Below are 18,954 nucleotides of genomic sequence, written 5' to 3' on the forward strand. Positions count from 1 at the left end.
AGACAAGACCGAACAATCGCTTGGAACGATAATTGAGGTCCCACTACAACAAAGTTGTGAACCAGCGGAAAGGTTACACCATAGAAGTCTCCAACGTGTGGAGATCCCACGGGACATGAGGCAGAGGCGAATACGAGAGGATGGAGACTACAATTCCTTTCAGAGGGTCAGACAGCAGTATAACCCATACTGAAAACAGGGATAAAAAGAAAACTTCCAACCTGATGGAAGTGCGTAGTCAGTACCAACTGCCGGCCCGAACATAGTGTGAAAACAACCAGGAACTTAGCAGTAAAGGAGCACGAATGTAACCCCACCCAGGGAGAGCTACCAATATAGGGAAGCATCCCACACAGCAAGGCCAGGGCAGCAGGACAACCATGCAAGTACCCGTCAGGTACCTATTAGTGTGATAAAATATAAACATATACTGAACAGGAAAACCCAACCAGGCCCCCTGCGTGGAACATAGTGACTGTCACACTTATGTAAAGATGTGCACTAGCCCAGAGATGCGCTTTGGTCCATAACCCCAACAGATTCTAGTAGAATAGTGTCGCTAATCTCAATGTACAAACTATGCACCCACACACCAGGGAAACTCTAAAGTGTAGAGCCAACTGATTAAAAGAGCAGAGGGCTGCTAGGACAGCCGCTAGGCTCCGTATGGGAGATTAACGTTATGTATGTCAGGTTGCATGAAATAGGAGCATCTTCCTAGGCATTAGTGAGGTAAGCTCTTACCTGTGAGCGACCAGAAGCACTCTGGACGCTATGTAGAATGTCACTGACCTTTTATCACACAGCAACCCGCCATGTTAGGTATAAAGAGTAGCTTCAGTGGGCGAAGACCAATGCTCCACAGCACGGACCTTAGTCTGGAGAAGTGCAGTAGAAATTACTGTGGAAACTAATAAAATGTTAGTGGAGACAAGGTGGTCGTATAACAGGACTCTAAATTGAGCCTGTTCTGTGGGCGGCCCAAGGCCTCATGGTATGAATTGTACCTAAGGCCCTTTTGAGACTCATTTTATTGAGATATGCGACAAAAATATGGAGTACCGGAATAGATACTGAGAAGGGTACCTGTTCGGAAATATTAATACAAGTGCACCACTGTAGTTGTAATGAGAATAGATCCCCCGAATGGGGCGCGCCCCAGGACATGTATAGGGACCATACTGGAAGCAATGCCCAGGGAATTGTGACTATCACTATGTAAGCTGCAGAACATGATTCTAGTTTATAGAACCACCATATAATAGGAATGGATATAGCCTACAGCTTATGGTAAACCCAGACGGCTACGCATCCGTGGAATAATAGGTAAACCTAATGAATGTGGAAGTATAAACATTATATATTCACACACACACACACACAACCCAATTTCTAGGGAGAGATAGTGTAAAGCGGAGTCATTGTACCAACTACCGCATCAGGAGCGTCCAGCCTCCAATCGTAGCATCTTTAATTATGCTAGTATGTTATGGTAAGGATAAGGCGCGATATCCACATATGCATACGTGTTCCTACATACAAGTTTAGTAGGCGACGATAAAATTTAAAGTAGAACCTGAGCATAATTAGCGCCATGGATGGACAAATTCACTCCAGCATGTATATATTCTAAAGCAGGGCTGGTATAAAATTCTCTCTCTCTCTCTCTCTCTCCCTCTCCCTCTCCCTCTCCCTCTCCCTCTCCCTCTCCCTCTCCCTCTCCCTCTCCCTCTCCCTCTCCCTCTCCCTCTCCCTCTCCCTCTCCTCTCTCTCTCTCTCTCTCTCTCTCTCTCTCTCTCTCCCTCTCTCCCTCTCCCTCTCTCTCTCTCTCTCTCTCTCTCTCCATACATACCGTGGCTTACCTCCACGCCGGGAGGCTGCTCATGTGGCCGTCATTCTGTTATGGCGTAGAGGCAAGATGTGTTAGCAGCGTGCTGTCCCAGACTGGTGTCGTTCCTGGGACTTCTGTTACTGGTGTACTCGCCTTATTTATTATGAGCGTGCGTGCTTCAGGTGAGCTATTTTAGCTCCAGAATAACCCGTTTTTTGAAGAGGGAATCAAAAAGACGATCTCAGTTTAGGCAGAGTAGCTAGTACACCATGGAGTAACCTTCACAGGCTATGATATCAGGCCATTAGATTAAGCTAGGCACCCTTTGTTATAAAGCCAAGGGGAAGCCTGACAGTGGGTAATACCCTGCGCTGCAATGGCGGCACTGTGTCCCGTCAGCCCAGCGCCTCTAGCCGGGAATGTGCACCGGCTGAGTAACTGGCCCCTCTCAGAACCGCATAACGCGGTGTTATAGTGCAAACAGGGGTTTACGCTAGTTCCCATTCTGCTAACAACTAGCTATGCACAGTAGCTAGCACTATACAGAACTGGAAGGTTTTAAAACCAGCCTATAATGTAGTATATGTGCTGGCACCTATATAAGCCTACAGCACCTGGTATTCCCAGGTGGTCTCCCATCGAAGTACTAACCAGGCCTGACCCTGCTTAGCTTCCAAAAACAGACGAGATAGAGCGTGTTCAGGGTTATGAGGCATAAGCCTGGGGATGGGACGCAATAATGTGCTAACCCTGAGTCAGCGCTTGCCCATCTGTGTTGGAACTGACTGCTGGCATTGCTCAGGCAGGATGTTCCAGAGCGTTGAACAGGGAAGCGCCATTATTACAGTGAGCCGCTTACTAACCTCAGGGATGCTGCTGCAGTGCAGACTACATGAGGGGGGATCCTGTACAAAGGCGCAGCTGTGCTCATTAGCTCTAACCGCAGCGTGGCACGCGCTGTCCTTGAGCCCAGCGTTTTGGCCTTGGCCGGGTCGCCGCTAAGCCCCGCCCCCAACGCCACATTAATGGCGGTAAATCAACCCCGTCCCGCTAACGGGGACTCTGCACTACAAGCGCTGTTATTTTCCAGCCTCTCTCTCTAGGCAGGCATAGCGCTGTGAGAGCCAGCGTCGGTGCTTCTTCAAATAAGCACCGGCACAGCAACCAACCGCTAAGAGCGCTGTACCGCGCTCTACAGCGGCTAATGAGCATAAGCCAGCGCCGGTGCTTTCATACAAGCACCAGCGCGGCAACTTAGAGCCGCGTTGAGCGGCTCCTTAAGCCCCGCCCCAGCCTCGTTATGCAGGGCTATAATAGCGGGGCTGCAGACTCCCGTTATGGTAGCAGTGGGACGCAGCAGTCTTGCTTTATCCATCCCCTCATTTAAATAGGAGAGGGGGAACAGTGGCTAGGATAAGCCAGAGACCCGGACGCTGACTGCCGAGTGCAGCAGCGGGTCTCATCAGCAGCTCCGACACTGCCTGTTTACTGGCAGGGGAAGGAGGCTGTGTAACAGCCGCGCAGCGCGCGCTGTCCTGAGCCCAGCATTTTCGCCCACCACTCCAGCTAGTCAGGAGTGGTGGGATATACTTACGGGCTGTTGCGGCCGGGATGCTGGGCTGAGGGGGCGGCGAGGAACCCGGACACATGCCGGTGTCAGCAGTGGCGGGTCCTCGCAGGGTCCGATGACTCCATCTGCTGGTGCCCCCTCCTCAGGGTCACCGGACACAGGCTGCAGTAGCCGTGTGGTGCCCTCCCGGCGGCTCCCCCGTAGCAGGCAGACTGTCACAGCAAGCAGTCTGCCTGTCCTCAATGCTTGAAAAATAAAAAATATGAAAAAGGCTGGAGACAGCCAGATGTGCGACCGGCTCTCTCGGGCACATTCTAAAAACTGGGGCTGATGGGGCATAGAGGGGGAGGAGCCAGTCACACTTTTAAATTATTTAAAGTGCCAAGCTCTGCTCTACCACCGTCTATACCCCACTGTCTTGAACTCCAGTGTCCCCTAGTGGATGAAGGAGAAATAATGTATTTGTCCTCTCTGAAAGCTGATAAAAATACATTCTACAGCCAGAGTGTGGATATTTTTTGACTCACCCTTGTGTGTGTGTATATGTGTGTGTGTATATATGTATATATGTATGTATATATATATATATATAGGCAAGATATGTATATGCTCTTTACAATTATTACTTTGTTTTGATAGTACAGTGATGTGTTCATTGCCATATTGTATTAAGATGGACTTTTGTTTTTCTTTATTATAAATCCTGGATATAAAATGTAAAGATTTCTTAACATTGTTTATAACCTGGTCCTAATCCTCCTGTATCGTACTGTACACTGTTTCTTTTTCCCCCTGTTCTAGCACCCAGTGTACTGTGTTAATGTGGTCGGTACACAGAATGCCCATAATTTAATCAGCATATCGACCGACGGCAAGATCTGTTCCTGGAGCCTTGACATGCTGTCTCAGCCGCAGGTATGTGACAAGCTGGAAAACCTGTGCTGTCTGTGACTAGGTTGATTTCAGATAAGTGATTTTGCTAACATTTCCTATACGGTAGTTTTTCCTGTCAGGCAGAAACTTTTGCTCAGTAGAACGCATGCAGTGTTTCCTCGGCATAAGTGCTTTTATATGTGACAAGAACTCAAACTCACCGGGAGTTATTCTATAAAACTACCCAAAGGAACAATAGGCGCAGGAAAATATGGTGTACAGATTTTTAGGAGTAATAATGTAATTGTATAAAATGCTTGCGAGGGATTTTTGTTTAACAGAGCTTCTCTTGGTTATTGTTATATGAAATGTGTGTTATGGATGTCAAGTTCAATAAAAAATAATGCTTAGATTACTTACACAAACAAAAAAATACTTTTGAAAATACATCTTTGTGTTCTTAATGTGAAGAATAACAAAATAAAATGAGTTATATTTAAATAGAAAAAACTTTCAGGCCGGTATCCAATTGGCAGAGGTAAATCACAGCTGGTCATGTACCCACCGGGAACTATCCAATTAGCCCTGAATTCCGGCACTTTATTGGGGACTTTTTTAAGGGACCTGATGTGTCCCGAAATATATTCCCCAAAAAGTGCCCTGTTTACGCCGGTGCAGTGGTGAAAACACATAGGATCTGTGATAAGTTCATGAACCTATGTGTTTTTGGCCGAATTATCCTATTTGTTCGCACAAACAAATAGGATAGGGTGATGAAAAAATTGGCGAAAAATGGGGATTATCTGCGAAAAATCCCTGTTTTTTTTTTGTCCCCGAAAATATATCTGGGCTAATTGGATACAGGCCTTAGTCCCTTTAATACGATCTATCTATCCTATCTAGATAGATAGAAATTGATTTCTTTGTTTTGGCGCACATACAAAAACTGAGTGGAATGCCAGAGGCAGCCTGGGCCACATTGTTGGTGCAGGCTATTGCAGAGCTGCATGTTCCAGGGAGTCGAATAGGGACCTCCTTCCTCTGTCCCTGGAATGGGAAGCAACTCTACATACAGTGAGGAACCAGGTGAGGTTGGTGAAGGGTCTGTTTCAGGTCTCCTCTTTTTAGGATGAGACTATGGAATCTGCCACCATCTAGCCTGTGGAAGCAGTCTTGGGAAAGATCAGACACTGAGTTATCCTCCCGGGGAGAAGACGAGATGGCTGAAGTCACAGGCTTTCTCTCCCCTCAGTTGAGGGACCATTTAAGCAAAGTGTGGATCAAGTCTGATTTGTAATTGTTTCAAGTCTTCTAAGACCACTCCCATTCTGCTTCCAAACTCAGCACACAATGTTGCAGGCTTCCCTTAGTGGTCATAGCTTTGCTTTGGTCTGTAATGCAGTGGAGCTGTGGTAAAAGCAAATGGCGGAGGGTTTGAAATCTTCTCTGACCCAGATCAAATTCGCTAACTCTGGTGGAACAAGGTTTCCAAATATCTGGGGGATACTGCCATCGATGCAAGGTTCATTGGGTCTAAGATTTCCTCCTTAGCCATATTGGCACACTGTGCCCTCTTGCTTGGGAGGTGGAAGGAAGAGTACCTGCCCTTTAGAGAGAACTTGTGTGGTCCTAAACTGGATGAGATGACTCCCCTGGCCATAGGTGGGAAAGAGTTATTTTCTCCATGTTCTCCCAGATACAAAAGGACCCTAGATCCCCGCTCCTTTTGTCCCTATGGGATGGAGAGAAGTCTGGGATTCTGACTTCCAGAGGACAGTCATAAAAAAGACGTGTGTCTAAGTGTCCCGGGAACACCTGTGATGATGTTTCAGTCCTGGACGAGCAGGAGGGGTGCTTTTTATTAGCCCATTCTACATCTGAAATTCTTGAACATCCACCTTTGAGTGGACACACTTAATATGGGAGTCCTTGAGGTCTGTCATCGACAGTATGGATGTCACAGTGCATATAGCCACGATATCGGTGTTCCTCCCCTGGGGAGGAGACATTTCCCCGTAACTCTCCTGTGCGGGAACAGGGAAATCTGTCGCTCGCCTGGGGCTGCACATACACTGCCCAATGTGGTGATTAGCAGCTCACAAATTATCAGATCGTTTGGTCATGCTGGACTATTTGGCATGTCCAACAGACCGATAATTTGAGCCCGTTGGCAGCAATGCACTGTACAGTTATCTGGTCGATTTTATAATGTAGGCCCAGCATCACAAAACAAATTATATGTATTATCTTCTGTAATCAGTATATCAAACCTTAAACATTAGCCTTCGATCAGCATATGGTATAAATAGGACACAGGTGACTTCTGAATTCATTTGTGCCCCCTACTTCTTCTCAGGACAGCATGGAGCTCGTACACAAGCAATCGAAGGCCGTAGCCGTCACCTGTATGTCCTTCCCTGTGGGAGATGTCAACAACTTTGTGGTGGGCAGTGAGGAAGGCTCTGTGTACACAGCATGCCGCCACGGAAGGTAGAGTAAAGCCGTCCTTATCTATGTGTGTAATTTAGGGAGATGACTGGGTGAAGCCTCTCTAATTGCACTCAGTAAGAACTTTCTGGTTTTATTCATAATGGAAAACACCTCATTTAGGTTGTACAAAAATGATTCACATCAACTACTAGCATAAGAGTCTAATTTTTTTTGCCCACTTTTTTTTCCCCTGTGTTTTTGTTTTTTTCCCTTCTCAAATGTTTGGAGCGGTAGTGTGTACGATGAACTGGATGGTCACATATTTTCCAATCAGATGTGATCTAGATATATATATTATCGAATCCTAACTGTCGCTAGTCTCTATCAGCGCTGCAAGCCGCTTAAGAAATCTATTAATACCTCCTAATTGCTAAAGTGAAATAATTGCTTTCCAAACAGATTGTGGTTCCAACACCTCAAAAAGTTATATTATAAATCAAAAAGCATAACACGCTTTGATCTAGACAATTAGCGCAAAAAGCAAGTATAATACAAAGGTACAACCGAATACATACGCTAGCGCTCTGGAATCCAGTACTCAGCCATCAATCCTGAAGCCTGCAGTCATCTAGTAAGGGAAAATTTACTCCCATACAGTTCACAGAGCCCTAGCCTATATACCACACAGATCACATATACAACAATAGAAACGAGCTGGCATGATTCCATTGGTTCTTGCTCCTTGTCATTCTGATACAATGTAGGTCATAGGTCAGTTCATATGATGCCATTAGGGGTATGTCCTGGTTCTCCAACAGTTGTTTTGTGTGGTTTTCCCGCCGAAGAAATGCTAACCTGGCTATCGGACACTACATACAGATGTATACATTCTGACCACTAATTCCCTATATTCCATAATTTGCGGATGCAAGATGCGATTTCCTTGCCGATAGAACCGGAGATCTGCTAATAAACAGGGATTTAGAATGGTACCAAACATGACTTGTCTACTATGTTCTATACTTTAAATACCATATACATACATTTCACAACATAATTATATGCTACTAAAACCTCTAATATTAAGTTTAATGTGAAGGAACCTTTTTCTAAGTACGTGCATATATGAGTGTAAGATAATTGTGTAAATTCGCTAGTATGGGTCGTGCGTATGTGTGGGTGCGTGCGCACTCAAAGGTGCGTGCGTATGTGTATGCATGTAGTTACATGCTTACACATAAACGCTCGTATGTGTAAGTCTAGTGTGTGCGTTATGTAATTCAGTGTATTTGTGATGAATTTATATATATATATATATATATATATATATATTTTATCCATTTCTGATATATTTTAATATTTAGACATTGTCTGAACCAAATTCTAAGATGTAAATAAAGGTTTATTTCTAAGCAGAAGGTTTTCCTCTGCCTATTCAAAGTCTAAATGCCAGTTCCTCTGAACAGCAGTAGTATCGAACAAAAGGTATACAATTGTTAACGTTAAACAGGTTCCTGACAATGATTTTTTTAATTTTGCATTTAGAACACTTCTTCTGATCATACCATTATCTGTTACATTTTAATTATTTGTTGCAGACATTTTGGGCCAAATGTAATAGGGTGAGAGTTTAGAAAAGTGAGAGTTTCTGACACTTTTTAAACTTTGCCAATGTAATAGAGTCCAAAAACAAATTAACAGAGTGAACTTGCATGTTTTTTTAGACTTAAAAAACACTCAAGATTTAAAATCTCATTCCGATGTTTTTCCATTTTGAAGATAAAACTCAACCAATGTGAGAGTTTACTGCTAAACTCTAACATTTTCTAAACTCTCACCTTATTACATTTGGCCCTTTGTATCTGTATGCGGAGCTTCTCAAAACACTCAGACATACACGTTAAAACCTGTTTTCCACACTCAGACTCAACCTTGCAGTAATATAAGTATATATACATATGTGCGCTGACGCAGAGTAGCTTCCAAGCAATTCGTCATCAGACCATAGACGACTAAATTGTAAGATGATAATTGTACAGCGATCATACACAATTATTTGACTATATATATATATATATACATATATATATATATATATATATATATATATATATATATGTGTGTGTGTGTGTGTATATATTTTACTATGGGCAACTGACACAGCATTTTCATGGATCACACCTTGTGTATTATAGTCACTGTAGTGAGCTAAAATCGCCACCACTTTGCATCTCACTGGAATTGGTAGTAGCTTACTTCCCCTAGAAGATAACCAGATATTGTGGGTTGCATACAAAAATCACAGAAAGAGGCAAAACCATTGCAACCAATCAGACGTTTGCTTTAATTGCCTAACTTGCACTTGACGGGAGACGAAGCTTATGATTGTTCGCTGTGGTGTGATTGGCATCTGTCTGCATTGTTAGTAAATAGATACTATGCCAGAGATTGTATCTAACAAATTAATCCAAATCAACATGGAGTATAATTTAAAAATATCTTTAGGTCTTTATAGTGCAGTGATTTCGTGAGATTGGAGCTAAATGGCTGCCCACAAGTGGATGTTCATTTATTATGTAAGACAATCTACATCTATTTGTTTTTAGCATCAGTGTGACATTGTGTGTGTTGTATCGTCCTTACAGTAAAGCTGGTATAAGTGAAATTTTTGAAGGCCATCAAGGACCAATTACAGGAATCCATTGCCACTCTGCTGTGGGCCCCGTGGACGTTTCCCACTTGTTTATCACTTCCTCCTTTGATTGGACAGTGAAACTGTGGACCACAAAGGTTAGTACAGATTTGCTTATGGCAAAACACTGAGCACTGTAGCTGGAGACAGACAATTAGCCGTCAGGGGCCACTTCTGTTGTGCGTATGGAATGTAAGTGCTAATGTTTCTGGACTCCAATGAATAGGTTCTCTGTACGGTACACTGGGGTTTCATAGTGTCTGCTGTGACAATCTGCTTATCTTCTCTTGTCCTTTTGTAGAACATAGCATTATATCGCAATGTTTCCTAATTCCTTCATTCTTTTCATTACTGTCACATGCAGTGTGTTTTGCTTGTCATTTCCCCATGTACCATTCTTTGCAAAAAAAAAAAAAAACTCTGTATATATCGCTACTCAGCTCCATTGTTTTATCTTTGAAATACACATGCAGGTCCCCCGGGTATTTTCCACCCTGCTGGTTGAGGGTGACCTGTCCTATTTCTGTTAAAGGACATTTTGCGTAGTGCACCGTGCTCTATGTAAGTCATAAAAACAACATTGCTCTCTCTACCAAGGATGCAGCATGAAGTATCCCTGCAAAGCTATATGCTAGTGACAAATGTTAGTTGCATGTACCTGGGCAAGTCTCTGCAGCCAACACTCAGCGTTTGTGTTTAGCACAGGGACGCAGAAACGTTGGAATACTTTCTCCAGGGCGGAGGGAGCAGCGATGGACATAAATAGTGCACATGGCATTGCTTACAAACATCTGTTAGCTGAAACGTGAAGTAACTTACCACCAAGGCATGCAGCTTCAAAAAGTACACTATGAGCCAGTGATGTAACCGAGGTACTAGTTATTTGCGGATTACTAGGCTTCAGTCTCATGATTTTTAGTTCAGCCAGTAGAGTCGCTGCATCTCTTTTACAGTTATTATCATTCATTTATATGGCGCCACAAGTGTTCCGCAGTGCCTAACAGAGTACATAAACAAGTGAACTAGAAACCAGTGACTTACAGTACAATACAGGACAAGTACATGATTTATACACACAGGAATCAGTATGAATGATCCCCACGCCAGCAGCCCAATGGGTGAAAATCCCGACTGCGCAGGTAAGTATACTATCCCTAACCCTCCCTTAGGGTTGCCTAACCATAACCTCCCTCTTTTAGTGCCTAAACCTAATCCCCCCCGCACCCTAAACCTAACCCTCCCATGGGGGGGTGCCGCCTAACCCTAACATTCCCCAGGGGGATGCCTAAACCTAAGTCACCCCGGTGGTCCCTAAACCTAAACCCCCATCCCCGGGGGCAGACGGTAGACCGGGAGGAAGGAGCATGTAGTAGCAGGTTAGGAAGAGAGCTAGAAGCCGATGATGAAGTAGTGGGTCTTGAGAGCCCGTTTGAAGTGTCTGAGAGGGAGAGAGTTCCAGAGGAAAGAGTAGCATGGGCAAAATCTTGGTTGCAGGAGTGGGAGGAAGTACTCAGTTGGCAAGCGAGACGGCATGCATTTGTTGAGCAAAGAAGGCGGGCGGGAATGTGAAGGGAGATGAGGTCAGAGATGTAAATGGAAGAGGATTGGGTGAGGGCTTTGTAAGTGAGTGCAAGGACATTGAATTGGGTTCTGAAGGGTAAGGGGAGCAAGTGTAGGGTTTGTAGGAGAGGGGAGGCAGATGTAGAACGTCTGGAGAGGAAGATGAGTTGAGCAGCAGCATTGAGAACCGATTGTAGTGGAGAGAGGTGAGAGACTGGGAGGTCAGATAGGAGAAGGTTACAGTAGTCCAATCTGGAGATGACCCGTGAGTGGATAAGGGTTTTGGTAGCATCCTGGGTGAGAAAGGGTCTGATCCTGGAAATATTTTTGAGATGGAAACGGCAGGACTGCGAGAGGAGCTGTATGTGTGACTTGAAGGAGAAGGAGGAGTCCAGGATCACTCCAAGACCTTGCCGAAATAAACGCTTTACAGAACCGCTGTCACCCATACTTTCATGAGAAAGCATTTCGCTAGGAACCATCACTCATGACTATTGAGCAGAAGTGCATCTCTGGTGTCACTGGTTCCTAGTGCATTATCCAGATTCACTGTAACGGAAATTAGTCCAGCCATAAAAACATCTGCATCCACTGCATTAAGGCAACCTTTATAGAGAGCAGATGATGGTTTTACCGTTCTTTGCATCTAATTTCTGCGATTAGATTCTAGTATTCGTAAGATATTTCATTTTGCAGTACCATGGTTTGTCAGCAATTGAATTGATAACTGTAGAGTAATATTCAATTAGCGGCGGGTTGTATTCTCCAAAGGTGCGAAATATAATACGCATAAAGTGCGATCCTCAGGGCTAGTTGCAGGCTGAGTGCTGGCCTCTTACTGAGTAGCCCCTGGCGCTTTAACCACAAGCAGAGGCCGCGTGGTGCAACCCAGAGTTAATTGAATCTCCCCCTAGGTGTGGTTATAACTGAAGTGATGACATTTGGTGTAAGACCTCATACACACCGCATTCAAGCCTTTACTATATATTTTTTAAAAGCTTTATTTAAATGCCTCTTGACTCGATCAGTTGAAATTATAATGTATGGGAATTGACCTGTTACTGTTTGTGACAAGTGATCGCTTTTTGTTGGTTTCGCTGTCGTCTGCAGTTGGTAGAGTCATTAAGTACATAGTGCTGTGTATGCGACAGGGATGGTTTGAGGCGGGTTACTCAGTGCTCCGGGGAAAGCGGACAAGGTTTTCACTATACTTTTATCTAGCGTCCTGGGTAACGACCCTCCTGATACAAGAGATTTCTTCCTTGAACACAGGCTTTAGGTTTCTGAGCAGAATGGATAATTAAAATGCATGTACACCTAGACGAGTATGTAGGGCAAACTGCTGTCATTTGAAAGTGTTGCTGGTAAGTGAAATTTGTTTATTTCTCAGCTTTGAGCCCCCTTCCCCCCTTCTGACTGCTCGCTGGGTCATGATTGAAAGCCCACAATATTTTACTTCTCGCTTTCCTGCCAAGTGTTTGAGAAAATGATTTTTAGCGAAAGATGACATTCAAAAATGTTTAGTGTGTGCATAAAAGATATTTATCTATAATCATAATGAAAAAGGAAAAAAGTGCATTTTAGACAAAATAATACTTCAGGCAGCTTCCTCGATGTTCACCCGTCATTCACGGCAGCAATTCTGTCAATAAATTGTTTTTAAGTGTAGCAATATCAGTACTTTGTAAGGGAGGTAATTAGGCAGAAAAATGTGGAAGGTAGCAATCTTCAAATGTAAGTATTAGAGCTGCTTTAGATAGTAAAATAAACCTGCAGGCACACTGCGTTCTAACCACCGTTCCCGCACTCCACTGCTGAGAAACCGGTAATCATCTTCCTACAAAATATTGTAACTGGATATATGTATATCTGTGCAGACAAGATGCGATTTTACTATAAACCCCAAACAAAACACCTTTATGGTAGTTATCTTTGTGTTTTAAGGCATCTCTAAAAGAGATGTATCTTTTATATTAAGTGTTTTATTTTTCTTGCTGTAGGATGTGGCTCTCCTATGTCCCCGTCTCGTGTACATACACACTTCCTGCATGTTAGAGTGTAAGATTATCTCTAGAAACACTTTGTGGGGAATTCCCTTACATCCGCGGCTAAATGGTCGTGCTGCCCGATTCACTTATCTTCGGAAATCTTGCGCACTAATTACCAGAGGCAGATTTTTTTTCCTTAGCCTCAGTAGCTGTGATGAAAAATTCTGCATTGAAATGTGGGTTCTGCATTTTAATACACACGGGGAATGAATGGGTTAGCTCGTGTTTACCACGTGACGAAATGGCTAATTTAATTGAATAGCTCTTCCTCGTGCTGCGCAATCAATTAGGTGCAGGGTATATCTTGCGGATAATTGAATTCACCCCTCCTATATATACCTGTTTCGTGTACCAGTAATCAACACCATTTACTTGCTCAGTTTTGTATTGTGTATGCCAGTTATAGCAGAACATCTTCTGTGGCCTGTGGTAGTCTTCTCGCATAAACTTATATGCCGTGGCCTGCAGCTGTTTAATGGCTTTTATCTAGTCCAGAACACGTCGTATTCAATTTATTTTGTTTTGCGCTATCTGGTAACATAAGTACTTCCTCTAAAATATCTAAAGTTTCCACATACATATTTCACATTCTATTTACAAGTAAATGAATTCTCAACTCAAAATAAAATTCTATGTTCTGTTTTTGGGTTAGTAAGATTCACCCACTACTTTCCTGTGATGGGGTAGCTATTCTTGGGTTGCTAAACTGCACCCTGCTAAACTTATTTCATACCTAATAGCTAGCTTTAGGTCCTGCAGTGTTCCATTGATTCACAGCTGCCATGTGTGGTAATGGATGATCTTAACTGTATTGTGATCAAATCTGCTTAGACATTTTACTATTTATGTATTATTGCGAAGGTAGCAAAGCAGTCGAAGTCCAAGAGTAAAAAATATCTATAGGTACTGAAAAGGGCGAAGCCCATCAGACCTCCCCACATGCCATCAGACCACCCTTCATGTCGCCTAAAGTCCCTCAGACCTTTCCATGCCATGAGACCACCCCTCAGACCTCCTCATATGCAATCAGACACTCCCATATACTCATTAAGTCCCCTCAGACTTTCCCTCCTCTCCATTAAATACACCTCAGACCTCATCTCATGCCATCAGGCCACCCTATACGATTCTCAAACCTCCCCACGTTCCATCAGACCACCACCACATGTTTCTTAAATGCCCCTAAACCTCAACATGCTCCTTAAATGCTTATCTGACCTCGCCACATGCCCCTTAACATAGCCTCAGACTACTCCACATGCCATCAGACCTCACCATATTCTCCCTACATGCCCTTCAGACCATTCCACATGCCAACAGACAACCTGCATGTCCCTTAAGCTGCATACACACGTGAAGATTATCTGTCCAACCATCCAACTAGTTGATTGGTTGGAATGAAAATCTGGTAACGTATGGGAGTAAATGATGATCAATTTGCTCCTAAATGCCAGAAAACAGATGAAAATGGTCATTAGACAAGTTTGTTAAATGTTTGATCTAAACAATTTATTCAGTTTTTGTCCATTTTCCGGCGTTTGGGAGCAAATTACTGATTGTCATTTACTCCCATACCTTACCAGATTTTCATTCCAACCAATCAACTAGTTGGATGGTTGGACAGATAATCTTTACATGTGTATGCAGCTTTACGTGTTCATTTGAACTACCATATACCCCTCAGATCTCCCCAAATGCCCCTTAGACCTTCCTGCTTCCCATCTGACCAAACTACATGTCCATTCGCTCCCTCCACATGCCTTCCAATTTTTCCATATGTCCATTAAATGCCCCTCAGACATTCAAACATCCCAAAAGCCCTCCGCAAATGCTCCTTATATAGCCATCAGATCCCTCCACATGCCCTCAGACCTCCTCGCATACCTTTTTATATGTCAGTCAAATCCCCCCCACATGCCCCTTATATATGTCTCCCAAACCACCTCTGCATGTTAATTAGACCTTCCCAGAAGTCTTCTCATACAGTACCTAGTCACTTTCCATAAATGCTGCAGCTTCATGCCAATCAAAGCTTGGCCCACCCCAGTGTTATTGTGGACCTAAAACACTGGGGGCATCCATTTAGTGTTCAGAAAGTTTTCAGTTTATCAATTTACTAGGAACCAGCCTGGTGATGCATTCATGACGTGCTGGTCCTAAGTGAATTGATAGGCTATTAATTTAACCCACCAAATGTCGTCTCTTCTCTATGTTAGGGAAACTCCACAGATACAGTAAGCTAGCATAGGGAGAGTCCTGGCATGTTTGGTGCCATCACAGCTATGTCTATAAATCATATCATTGTAAACCCTGACTATTTTTTGCACACAAGCACATTGGTTTCTGCTCATAACGTTACAACTATGTGTTTTGTTATTGTGATTTCATACCTTGCCCTGTATTCATTCTGCTGATGAATTAGTTATTTAAAGACCATCGTTCCACTTATTGTATTATTATCTTGATTTAAGGTTTTGTTTTCTTTCCTTCCAGAATAACAAACCATTGTACTCGTTTGAAGACAATGCAGACTATGTGTATGACGTTATGTGGTCTCCCACGCACCCAGCCCTGTTTGCTTGTGTGGATGGTGTAGGGCGACTGGATTTGTGGAACCTTAACAACGATACCGAGGTGAGCAGAGCACTTACTAATATATATTCCAGCACTCTGATCCGTCCATGGCCAGAGACCTCGGCATTAACCATTGTGCAGCCACTAATATACGTAGTTCTATCATATGTGCCAAACCAAGTTTGCAGCCATGTAACGTGCGCCAGCAGGCAGCCCCTGGGAGGTGTAACCTCTGATTCCACCACTGCCTTTGGTTCCCGTTTCTCAGTAACAGCAGTTCCAGTGCATTAGGCTCTGCTACAAAGCTGTGGGGTCTGGACAAGCTTGTGACTAACAAAACAACATGGCAGGTTCCATTCATATGTATAATCATACATGTACAGATATGGCTTTTCTGTGTGCAAAGTCATTTTCAGATGATGAAAGTTAGTTTATTCTTGTTCCCAGTTGCTGTGCCTTAGCGTATTGATGTGTTATGCAGATTTTATGCACTCCCCATGTACCGACCGCATGTATCAGTGCTAATGGTGATGAGTGAGCGCTAAGCTATCAGACATTTTCTTATATTTATGTGTAACTTGTTGTGTACAGGTGCCTACAGCCAGCATTGCAGTGGATGGAAACCCAGCGCTCAACCGTGTCAGATGGACTCACTCTGGGAGAGAGATCGCAGTGGGAGATTCGGAAGGACAGATCTTTATATATGATGTGGGAGAGGTATGTCTGGTCGTACACATCGCATTCCTATAGCATCTCTTGTTTCCTAGGGGTCTATTTACTAAGTCTTGGATGGAGATAAAGTGGACGGAGATAAAGTACCAGCCAATCGGCTCCTAACTGTCATTTTTCAAACACAGCCTGTGATATGACCGTTATGAGCTGGTTGGCTGGTACCTTTATCACCGTTCACTTTATCGCCAACCAAGGCTTAGTAAATAGACTCCTTAGTGATCTATGCTGCGCCCTTTTATGGGTGGTCGTTTTACTTATGTTTATGTATTGCTCTATTCATTTCTCATACACCCCTTTGCGTTGGCAAAGGGTTATTGAATTGACTCTTCTAAAACACACTAAGGGGTCAGTTTAATTTCCATGATCTTATATCACATTTTCCAGCTTAAGGTACTAGAGAGCAATACGAACATAACACGTACATATGGTAGCCTAACATTGCAGTTTCCTGTGTGCCCCTATGGGGTATCGGGTAAAATCCTTGATGTAGGGTGCTGTTGCTGGCATTCGGTCACCATTCCAACAGGGCATCGCCCCTACATCGCGGGCAATGGAATTGCTCCCCATATAATGAAATAACCCTAATATAATGGTAACTATTTCATTTATTAATAGAAATCTTTGTTTGAGGGAATACAATTATTTGGAAGCGCGTTAATCCTGAGAAATGGCTGCCGGAAAGCGCAGGTTACAGAGTGGTGTAAAGTTGGAAGCAGTATATAGCCGTACAGCTGTGGGCTGGCGTGCGTGTGTGTGTATTTGGGATTAGCCTTGGTGCTGAATACTTTGCCTTCGGAAAGCTGTGCGTTATGTAATGTTGACTAACCCCGATCTGTACTTCGCAGCAAATTTCAGTGCCCCGCAATGACGAATGGACCCGATTTGCCAGGACGCTAGCAGAGATCAATGCCAACCGGGCAGACGCAGAGGAGGAAGCTGCAAATCGCATCCCCGGCTAAATGCTGCCCAGCTTCTAACCCCAGAGGAGACCAGCACTGACCTAACATACCCTGAGGAGCTCTAGCATGTATCTGTCGAAAAGATCATTTAAGAAGAAATATGTGGATAGGATCTGTGGACTACAAAGTTTTATAAACTTCCATCGCAACCAAATGCAGTGTATGTTATTACTTGTATCACTACGTACAGGCTCCGCTATATGTAACAATAGTACAGCTGTGACTTCTGGCATACCCTTTGCTGTAGGGAAAGCTGTTCAGCTTCTTTCCTCTTTTTAAAAACCATATAACTTCCTAAAACACAATTTCTTTTAAACTGAAACCCTAACGCCTCAGGATAGCACTATTAGGGCTGTGTGAGAGGAAAGATGGCCCCAACGCCGCACGGACCGGGCCGCTGCAAGCAGTGGGCGCGTCTATGTTAATACAATTACCTAGTCTGACGTTTTATTAAAAGAAAAATGTTTCTAACTTAATATTTCCAATGATTGACTTGTGTGGTGTCATGTGCCTCTAGTAAAGACAAATAGATTTCTGTAACACAATTGTGATTGGGGCTGTTTATTTGTTTAAATCACTTTCAGTGTTAATATAACATAATATAATGTGGGCCGATTGTTTACCCTGGTCTGTGTGTTCTGGATTTTATATGATAAGATGGCAATCCTTTCACTGCTATAATACCTACTGGTATGCTTATTGCTATATTTCAGGGTTAAAGTTCTGTAGAATGCATTGTAAAATAGAATTAAACTTTAACCTAAGCTAATCGTAAAGATGTTCTCTAATGTTAAGCTAATAAATTAGATTTGGGGTCAGTTTGTGCTGTCAAATTAAAATACAGAGATGTACTTATCTAGGGTACAGAGTTCCCCAGATTCTGCCAAGTGTCATACGGTCCCATTGCTCTGTGCCTGTGTCAGAGAGGACGCGCTGGTGTTGGGGACCTTTGTCTTTGAACTTTCCACCTATGCTGACTCAAAGCTGGACACACAGTATTCATTCCATCGTACGATATATTGTTCCGTCGCAGATCGGGGCGATATATTGTGCGCATCGTAATGTGTATAAGCCCGGTCCATCGTTCATCGCATCGTCCCATTTGCTGATCTGCAGGGCAGAAGGTACGAAGCAATGAACAACGTGGCTTAGTTACATGCAGAATATATACAGAAACATCGCTGTCGTACGCCAGATCGTGCTGCGTATACGGCACGCGTTACAACGCTCCTCGCATTGCTGGGTCACACTGTTGTTCAGGTGTGTACCCAGCCTTACATCCAGGGAATGCCTTACTCCAGATATATAAAGCTCTATATATTAATATCGCTTGGTGAATGCAACTCAAAACTAAAGTTCATATTTATAAAATTACTATTTGTGTAAGAAAATAAGCTAGGACCAGTGGTAAGTAGTCAGTGGTGGATAGACTATTATATCAAGCCCTTTTTAGGGTGATTGTGAAAATACATGATATACAGTATATCCATTTACAATAATCCAAGTTTTTAACAAAATAAATACAGAAAATCCACCCACCAAAGGGCAGTCTGCCGTCCCGTTAGACACAGACAAAACTGAGGACCAATGAGTAAAGTCCTAAACACAAGTACAGTGAAACCCTCACTGTTAGGCCGCTGCGGTTGGTCCATTAGTTTTACTTGTGGCAAACTATTTGCTGAATC

At 43.4% G+C, this 18,954-nt stretch overlaps 1 protein-coding gene across 4 annotated transcripts in view; it reads left to right on the forward strand.

Annotated features, from left to right (window-relative positions):
* Nucleotides 1-18,038, forward strand: part of DYNC1I2 (dynein cytoplasmic 1 intermediate chain 2) — a 110,256-nt gene extending 92,218 nt beyond the window's left edge. For all 4 annotated transcript variants that reach the window (XM_088470510.1, XM_088470523.1, XM_088470519.1 and 1 more), the window contains 6 exons: nt 4,203-4,316; nt 6,631-6,764; nt 9,350-9,494; nt 15,498-15,638; nt 16,170-16,295; nt 17,156-18,038. In XM_088470510.1, coding sequence (XP_088326636.1) covers nt 4,203-4,316; nt 6,631-6,764; nt 9,350-9,494; nt 15,498-15,638; nt 16,170-16,295; nt 17,156-17,269 — 774 coding nt within the window. In that variant the 3' untranslated portion in view covers nt 17,270-18,038. The remainder of the gene's footprint in view (nt 1-4,202; nt 4,317-6,630; nt 6,765-9,349; nt 9,495-15,497; nt 15,639-16,169; nt 16,296-17,155) is intronic.
* The last annotated feature ends 916 nt before the right edge of the window (nt 18,039-18,954 follow it).

This window comes from Taudactylus pleione, unplaced genomic scaffold (genome assembly GCF_031769625.1).
Source record: "Taudactylus pleione unplaced genomic scaffold, aTauple2 ptg000004l, whole genome shotgun sequence".
In the NCBI taxonomy this organism is placed as follows: Eukaryota; Metazoa; Chordata; class Amphibia; order Anura; family Myobatrachidae; genus Taudactylus; species Taudactylus pleione.